Source organism: Helianthus annuus, chromosome 5 (genome assembly GCF_002127325.2).
Source record: "Helianthus annuus cultivar XRQ/B chromosome 5, HanXRQr2.0-SUNRISE, whole genome shotgun sequence".
Classification (NCBI taxonomy): domain Eukaryota; kingdom Viridiplantae; phylum Streptophyta; class Magnoliopsida; order Asterales; family Asteraceae; genus Helianthus; species Helianthus annuus.
The window spans coordinates 152175857-152185498 of record NC_035437.2 but is presented as its reverse complement, the minus strand read 5'-3'; the positions used below and the strand labels follow the sequence as shown (position 1 = coordinate 152185498).

Here is a 9642-nt window from a genome sequence, read left to right as displayed (position 1 = left end):
GAAGTAATTTCAACTGAAGAGCTGCGCCCAACAAAGGCAGCGAAGGTCTCCACGACCGAGCCAGAGAAATGGGTTTTAAACCGAAAATACCCAGAGCAGACTGTGACAATTGGCCACGCCATTTCGTCAGACATCAGAACACGTTTAAAGCAACTGCTGTTTCGAAACATGGATATATTTGCCTGGACCCCGGCAGACATGACCGGTGTCCCGCGCAACATCACCGAGCATTGCTTAAACACGTACCCCTCTGTCGAGCCAAAGGTCCAAAGAAGGCGCAGCCTAGGAGCAGACAAGACAAAAGCAATGAACGAGCAAGTATGTGAGCTGCTCAAAGCCGGGATCTTGCGAGAGGTAAGATATCAGAGTTGGGTTGCGAACCCAGTGATGGTCGAAAAGTCAAACGGCAGATGGCGCATGTGCGTAGATTACACCGATCTCAACAAGGCGTGCCCAAAGGATTGCTATTCCTTGCCTGAGATCGATAAAAAAATAGATTCTCTCGCGCCATACCGATGGAAGTGCTTTTTGGATTGCTACAAAGGATACCATCAAGTTCAGATGAAGCTAGAGGATGAAGACAAGACAGCGTTCAGAACTGATCTTGGAATCTTCTGCTACACAAAGATGCCTTTTGGCCTGAAGAATGCAGGCGCGACATATCAACGCTTGATGGACAAGACCTTTGCAGGTGACATCGGAAAGCATATTGAGGTTTATATCGATGATCTAGTGGTTAAAAGTCCCGAGGAGGACCAAATGTTGAAAGACATCGAGAAAACGTTCAACTCATTGCGCAGCGTAAATATGAAGCTGAATCCAGCCAAGTGTTCTTTTGGCATGGAAGAAGGGAAGTTTCTAGGCTTCATTGTCACAAACGGCGGTTTCAAGGTGAATCCAGAGAAAGTACAAGCTATAGAACGAATGCCCTCACCGCGAAACATCAAGGAAATGCAACGACTGGCCGGCCGGCTGGCCGCGCTTAATCGTTTTCTCTCCAACCATGCCGCAAAGTCGTATCCCTTCATCAGTACGTTGCGCAACTGCGTGAAGAAACAGGAGTTCAAGTGGACACCGGAGGCAGAAACAGATTTTCAACAGATGAAAGCGTGTCTAATTGAACTCCCTACCCTGACGGCACCGTTTGAAAAAGAGCCCCTCGTACTGTACTTGTCCTCCTCGGATAAGGCAGTAGGGTCAGTATTGTTGGTCGACAGAAACGGAGTGCAAACTCCGATCTATTATGTCAGCAGGGTACTCACAGACCCAGAAACAAGATACTCCACAATGGAAAAGCTGGTTCTTGCGCTACTACACGCCTCTCGAAGGCTGCGCCGGTACTTCACAGGCCATGTGATAACTGTGCTTACAAACTTCCACATCGGCACTATACTGCAAAAGCCTGAGACATCAGGCAGGTTGGCAAAATGGGCCATTGAACTAGGAGGCCATAACATTTTGTACAGGCCACGACCAGCCATTAAGGGTCAGTTCCTAGCCGACTTCATCACAGAAGTGCCGGCCGATAAAATCAAGGAGTGCGAGCTGATAGAGACTCCCGAGAAAGATGCAACAGATGAAACTTGGATGCTTTACACCGACGGGGCATCAAATGAAGATGGCGCGGGAGCAGGATTGCGCCTAGTGAGCCCAGAGAATCACGAGTTCACTTACGCCATTAAGTTGGACTTCAAAAACACCAACAACGAGGCTGAGTACGAAGCATTTCTGGCAGGCTTACGCCTCGCCGTCAAAATGGGAGCCAAAAGCTTGCGCGCACATGTTGACTCACTCATGATAGCCAGTCAAGTAAATGGCATATACGACGCGAAGGGAGAAGTCATGGCTTTGTACCTGGAACAAGCGAAAGAATTGCTCCAACAATTCAAATCTCACAAGGTTATACACATCAATCGCTCCGAAAACAAGCCAGCTGATGCCTTGAGCAAGCTTGCCTCGACCTCCTTTCAACATCTTGCCAAAGATGTAAGGATAGAGGTACTCAAGAATCCATCGGTGCTGCTGCGACAAGTGAACGTGATCGAAACGGGCCAACCTTCATGGATGACCCCGATAATCCAGTACTTGCAAGAAGGGGTACTCCCTGAAAACAAAGCGGAAGCGAGGAAGATCCAAAACAAAGCCCTACAATATGAAATGAACCAGCGAGACCCCTTTTAGCTTAGTTTATGGCTCAGAGGCGGTTATCCCGGCGGAGATTGGCCTACCCTCACCACGTATGACAGCGGTCAACACAATTGACAATGAAGCGGAAAGACGTCTTGACTTGGACTTGTTAGAAGAAAGGCGCGAAATCGCGCGAATCAAAGAGGCCAAGTACAAGACCCAGCTAGAAAGGTACTACAACACAAGGGTCCGTATCTGTACCTTCACCCCAGGGGAATACGTCTTCCGCGACAATAAAGCGTCAAATGCGGAACGTCCAGGAAAGTTGGCACCTAAATGGGAAGGCCCATACCTGATCCACGAGGTCCTGGGGAAAGGGGCCTACAAGTTACGCACCCTAGATGGCCACATCTTACCACGAACATGGAACGCGCAACAACTGCGCAAATGTTATATGTAACTTTCCTATGTCGGCTATACGCCATTAGCAATTAATGTATGAAGGCCTATGCGCCCATTCCAGACTTAATGAAAACATACGACATGTTTTTCTATTACATTTTTTCGTTACAAATGCATGCTAAACTTTTGATTAGCGCGAAAACACTCCAGCATTTTAAAAAAAATTTGTTGACAAGAACCGCCTCCAAGGTCCTCCGCGAACAAAGCGCGAGACCGGGCGGTCACCTTTTACTTAAAAGACACTTCCATTTATTCGAGCTAATTTAACCTAAGTTTTGACAGCAATGCAGTAATTGCAACGGAAAAAACGAAAACGATTCATATAATAAACTTGCGCAACTGCGCAGCATTTACAATCAAGTTGCAAAAGACAGTTACAAGGCACAAACGCCTATCAACAACCTATTCAACAACCTATTCTATTCATCGCGTCGATCACCATCATCATCTCCGTCATCCTCACCATCGTCATCGTTGCCATCATCATCACCATCTCCACCGTCATCACCAGCTGGTTCTTCATCGGATAGTTCGACGGTAACTGGTGGGTCGAGGACTGCTTTAAGACGCTGGCACCAGTCGTCTTTTTTCAAAGATTCCACAACCAGATCCATGATAGGCAAGGTAAGGTTGTCATACGAGTTTTCAGCATGTGCAAGCGCAGCATCAGCACGTTCAGTCACCGAGCAATGGCTTACATCAAATTCTTGCCCTAGCACCTGCTCAACGTGACTGGCACATTCCAAGTAACCTCCTCGATGACCCACCGCACGCGCCGCATCCGTGAGAGCAGCAACGGCGTGATCGAGCTCGCCAGCATTTAAGATGGAGTTGGCAACCTTCAACAAAAGAAAAGCGTTAAGGACAACCTTAACCAGATGGAATCATAAAAGACAGAAGTACAAACTTACCAGCGCTACTCCACGAGTGCGCATCCATTCAGCCTCCGAGACAAGCGTAGCAGCCTTAACCCTCTCGGCCTCCAGGTCGATCTCCAACGACTCACATCTGTCGATTTGCTCGTTCAAGCGACGTTTGAGCTCCGCAATCTCAGCGTCCTTAGCGTGGAGATCTCTGTCCTTGCTAGACAGCTGCACCTTGGCCTCAGATAGCTCAACCTGGAAGCCGACAAAACAACTTAGGCCGGTTTGTTAACAACATAGTAAGAATAAATGAAAACAAATAAACTAACCTCCATCTGCTGCTTGGCAGCCTTCTCTCCATGCGCCTCCTCTACCTTCGATGTCAAATCAGCAACTTTAGCCTCAAGATCAACAATCTTCTGTCGAGCCGCGTAGGCGCGCTCGTTGTCTTGGGCGCAAATACGTTTAAACTCGGCCTTCTCCTTGGCCAGTTCATCCTCAACATTGTGGAGTTTCTTTTGCAGGCCCTCGCGGCCCCATTCTTCGGCCTTCTTATCGGCTTCAAATTTGGCTATCTCCTCATCAAAAGCAGCCCTGGACTTTTCAAACTCAGCAATGCGTTTTAACATGCGCTCACGATAACCCTCCCAGTCGGCACGCTCTCTAACCATTGTTCGCCATTCGCGAACTATCTGGTGATTGGCAGCACGAGCGTTGGCCTCTCCAAGTATAAAGGTGCGATATAACAATTCATGGGGCTTCGCCCTTTGCCGATTGACCTCTGCAGGAGTAAACGAGTTCAAGAACAACTCGCGGCAAGGGCCGAACTCGTGGAAGGTATCTTTCTGTTTTAAGCCCCAAGAGGCTTGATGAGGAGCATCACCACGTTCTTCTTCATTATAAGTTTTATAATAGATATCACCAACGGTGTCCACCAGAGCTCGCGCCGCTAGAAGTGAAACGACCTGACCCCTTAGAAGTAGTGACATGCGCGGAGTGGGTAGGTTTTGTGACCTCAGGCCCTTGAACATTAACAGGCTTGTCACACCCCAACCGATGGCGGAAAACATCGGGATGAGACGAACAAATTGCTCAAAACAACATAACACTAATTGTGACAATATAATTTAAATTCGATTTCATAAATTCTAAAATGTCATACATTGTTCAAATGAACAAAACAAGATTCCAACATAGTTTATTTCTAGGTGTGTTTCTAATCCACCCTAACTTGATTCTTGAATTCTTCATCTATCAACATTGGTTGCGTTGCGTTTTCTTGTAATAACGCACGAGTAAGGATTGGAGAATTATCCAAGAGAACGAAGTGGTTATCCGAAGATGGGCGGTTATGGAAAATTCGCGTGAATAATTATGGAAACAACATATTGTGTATTTTTGATAGAAAAGTTCGAACCAAATTGCGTTGAATTTGTTAGTCAAGGCTAGCAGAATGAAAGTAGACTTTTATTATATTAATAATAATTTTATTTAGTTTAGTATATACGTTTGAAAATAAGAATAAGAAAAAAGAAGATTTGGATGATATTCTGTTAGAATGTTTTGCTACTATTATAATATATATATATATATATATATATATATATATATAATTAATAATTAATTAATTCAGCAGCTTAACTCGTTTTTTTTTGTATAATTCGAAAAGTATAATGTTCTATAAAGGTACAAATATATGGTTGGGAGGCGCGTATTTTTTTCTATCATATGACCCAAGTTCTATAAAAATCGGAGTAGGGTCAAAAATAATATATTTTATTTATACCGGTTGGAATTGGTTTACAAATGGTTCGGATTCAATTTTCAAAACGGGTCAGATTTCGGGAAGCCCATTTTGACGGATGTTACAGTCTCCCCTACTTTAGGAGATTTCGTCCTCGAAATCTAAGAGGAAGACTTTTAAAGATTCAAAATAAAGAATAGGTAATGGTTTGTTTAAGAAAATTGTTTTCAGAAATGCATCAAATAGCATAGAATGTTTCAAATAGTTTCACATAGCATATAAAAGTTTCAATTACTTTCACATAACATATAAAATGTCCAGTTAGTTTCACATAGCATAATCCTGAATTTCACGTAGCATAACATGGATAATGAAAGCATCGTAAATTTAGTTCGTTCACAAGAGATTATTTATTATTTTTTTTAGATTGCAAATATAGCGTGTAACGTGTCTCCAACCTTGAAATGAAAGTAACGTTCAAATATAAAGTTTCATTGAGCTCGAAAAAGAGTTGGTAACTACCTCTGAGGTAAGGAAATCACCCTTAGCTCATTGGTGAATTTGATAATTGAGCGAAGCTAATCGCCAAGGTAAGGAAATCACTCCTATCTTTAGGATAAGCTTCCATTTTTGGAAATATGAGTATGAGCATAAAAATTTAGAACAATCCACATCACATACTTAGTTAACAAGATTAACGTATCACTGGCATGTGAATAAACAGGTCAACCCATCGTGTACCGCAAAGTTGACTACCCAACATCGTCGCAACGAAGAGGGTGTAATGTTGTTAATTTAACATGACCACTAGAATACGGGCGGGCGCTACTCCTATAGCACTACGCATAGTGCTATACATGTTAAGGTGTGGGTTAAAAGACAAGTTTATCACATAAGAATAACCCAGTAATCACGAATCCAGTATAACATATTAGTATGCATGTATTAAATTGAAATGATATATCGTACAAATGTAAAACACATAAAAATGAGATAGCATAAAAGAGATTCATCTTAAAAATTGGATTGTCACGGAACGTAACATAAGACTATTCCAAAGTAAATCGAAGTCCTTTTCGAATTAAGGAAACGTGCTTTGGCCTATTAGACAAATACTCTCATCGAGGAGCGACTAACGATATTTGTCCTTCCAGTTACTACACGTCCTTAATCGATTGGGAAATCGAAACTTTGGCGAGAGCGAAAATCGAGGAGTGGGACTAGTTAAACAAGATGCGAGTTTCACCTCTAACTTGATAACATCGTACCCTAATGTGGTTGGTACTTATCCTAAGATAAGGGTCCACTGGAATATGAAATGGAAAACTCCCATCAAGGTTTGGAAATCACTCCTAACTTGAGGGTAGATTTCGTGCAAAAATCAAAGTATAGCTGAGCGAAAAACAACACCAAGTGTGGGAATCACCCCTATCTTGATGAGTCTTTTCGATTGTGTTACATGAGTGTCTTCAAAGCCTCCAAGTGTAATGTGTTAGCCCTAGGAAAGGCATGTATATTAAAAGTCCAAGAAAGTAGAGGGAAGCAAAGAAGATAGAATGGAAGTTGTTTTAAGCAACAATAAGCTCTTAAACTATAGACTAGGCAAGGCATTCCTAATTCCCCAATAGTTATGGCTTTGATACCAATCTGGTATCAGAGTACTCCTACTATATATAGACTAGGGAAAAGTATGGCAATCCTACCTAATTCGCTATAGTTATGGCTCTGATACCAATCTGTCACACCCCAACCGATGGCGGAAACATCAGGATGAGACGAACAAATTGCTCAAAACAACATAACACTAAATGTGACAATATAAATTAAATCATTTTATTAGATTCTAAAGGATAATACAAAGTTTCAATCATCCAATTATAAATTCAACAATAGTTTATTTCTAAAATGAGTTTCTAGGCCATCCTAGCTTGCTTTCTTGTATCTTGATAAATCAACCTGCAATATGTATTAAAATAAAGTCAACAAAAGCATGTTGGCGAGTATACAAGTTTTCATACATAGCATAGTACGTGTTTAAAATGTTGCTCATATCCAAATGTGAATACAATACCATGTTAACAGTATATACTCGAAACGATGTTACTCTATGTGCCCAAACCAAAGTTTAACGCAATTAAAGTTTCCAACCCAAAGTCTACAGGGTGGTTTTAACATAGTTTAACCTAACAATACCCGTTAATATAACGGGAGGGGCGTTTCTCAACCTATAGCGCTACCATTGTTAGGGGAGGCTTGTACGAAGTTAATGAACACATAGTCATGAGTGTTTACAATAGCATAACATGTCTAACATGATTAAAATGTATCACATAGAGTAAGGATAGAGTGTGCATAAAATGTTTGATGTGATTGTGATGTTTGATATAGAATACATATTGCACCCAAAAGTGGAAAATAGAAAATGGGTCAGGTATACTGACATTGGTTGCGTTGCGATTTCTTGTAAGAACGTACGAGTAAAGATGGAAAATTCCAAAGTAACGGACGAGTAGGATTGGGAATCCAATAGAACGCACGAGAGTGGTCAACCTAGGTATGTATTACGTGAACGCCTTAGTCATTTATAAGTTAAATAAATAAATTATTTAGATAATTTATCTAAATATCAACTTTTAATGTTAATAAAGGATTATAATGGATTGGTAATTATTGTTATAAAAAAAAAAGAATATTTGTTTATATAGATTTATGGATTAATAAGTTTTAAAAGGAAAGAATTTGAATAAAAACTTGTTTAATTAATTTTTTTTTAAGGACTATAAAAGTTTTAAAAAGGATTCTAAAAAAAGAAAAGGAATTGTAAAGGTTTTATGGTTAAAACAAAAGAAAATTTAAAATAAAAATGTCTAACCCGTTTTATACATGGAATTTACATTAATTGAAAGAGAGGCTACTGACTAATAAAAAAAACAGCGACATTCACGGAGTCCGGATGTCGAACCCGCGACCTTCCGTGTTTTAACAACAACAATGACATCCCACTATACTACAACTTCAGATGTGAAAAAGTTTGATTTTAAAACAATAAAGTCTCACTGGTTCAACTTCTTTATTTTAAACGTTTAAAACAATAACCCCACTGTTATCCTTTTTGATTCAACTTATACTTGAGCCTTAGTTTAGTTCTTCATGAATCCCCATAACAGAAACCGAATTATAATATGCTTTATGAATATCAAGGAAATTAAAATGAACTGAAGGAAAGATTATACCGAAAGAAAACAAATGGACCAGCAAGTGTATACCGAAACAAGTGTGAGCCGCGTTCCGGCGTAACTCCTCGTCCAACTCCGAGTGTGACGAACGGCAAGGGTACGGGTTCCGGTGGACATGCAGTCGAGCTCCGATGTGAACACGAAATGAAATCCGATCCCCGGCGAAGTATCTTGATTCTCGGACGACTCCGATCTGCGGCGACATGCTTGGAGGTTCAGAAAGAGGTGTGATCAAGTGATGGTGTCGAAACAGGTTTGTGGTTTGTCTTGTGAGAGTGTCGAGAGGTGAGGTGATCGATAGGTAAGGCTCGGTATTTATAGGTGGTTCGAGGGTGGTTTCGAATTTAGAAACGACCGAGAGTTTGGTAAGTTTTTGGTGATTATGGAAACCGAATTAAGTTTGGAAATGATTGATAACAAGAAAATGGAAAGGTTTGATTGACCGTAACAATGGAAACGCGGAATTCATTGTAATCACCGAACATTCAGTGAAAAAGGAAAGGTTTGCTGTACTCGTTTACGTGTTTGGCGGGATTAGATTTAAAAAAAGGAACTCGCGAAATTTACGTATAAGATTTAATTGATCGAGTTAATAAACAGCGATGATGGTAGCCCATCCGGTTAGAGCGCGTGTGTTTGGTTTGAGTGACGGCGGTTCGAATCCGGGCAGAAGCCCCTTTTTGCTTGTTTTTCTTATTTAAAGGTTTTGAGACCTTTCATTTTGGTCCCTCATGTTTCAGAACCTGTCTAACCGTGTTAACTTGATTAACTAACCTGGTTAATCATTAACTTAACAATAACTATATTAGTTCAATTAACTTTTTAACTTTAATAACTAACTAGATTAATTTGGTTAATTAAAACTTTTATTATAAAAAAAATCTTATGATTTGTTTATTAATAAATTTATTTAATTATTTAGAAAAAAAATAGTTTATTAACTTAACTTGCTTATTTACTAAATCTTATAATTATTTGTTTTAACTAGACTAACTAGATTATTATTATAAAAAGAATAAAATTTTTAATTGTAAATAAAATAAATAAAAACAATATTGATAATTATTTCTTTAATAATTGAATATAGGATTTAAATAGATATTGAATAAATAAATAAATGATTAAAAATGAATAAATGATTTAAATAAAAGAATAAATAATTAATAAATAATGTACTTAATTAAATAAATGAATAAATAAATAATTTGAT

General features: G+C 40.0%; 1 protein-coding gene and 1 long non-coding RNA gene across 2 annotated transcripts; both read right to left on the bottom strand.

Moving 5' to 3' along the window:
- Positions 1–2898: 2898 nt before the first annotated feature.
- On the bottom strand, positions 2899–4441 carry LOC118492185. Its single transcript, XM_035990016.1, has 3 exons — positions 3782–4441; positions 3501–3707; positions 2899–3428 (listed from the first exon to the last, which is right to left on the bottom strand). The coding sequence occupies exons 1-3, from the start codon at positions 4439–4441 to the stop codon at positions 3009–3011; spliced, it is 1287 nt and encodes a 428-aa protein (XP_035845909.1). The 3' UTR covers positions 2899–3008.
- Positions 4442–7015: 2574 nt separating this feature from the next.
- LOC118492357 lies at positions 7016–8730 on the bottom strand. The gene is made up of 2 exons (XR_004893360.1): positions 8430–8730; positions 7016–7152 (listed from the first exon to the last, which is right to left on the bottom strand). It is a non-coding gene; the product is annotated as an uncharacterized LOC118492357 (long non-coding RNA).
- Positions 8731–9642: the final 912 nt, after the last annotated feature.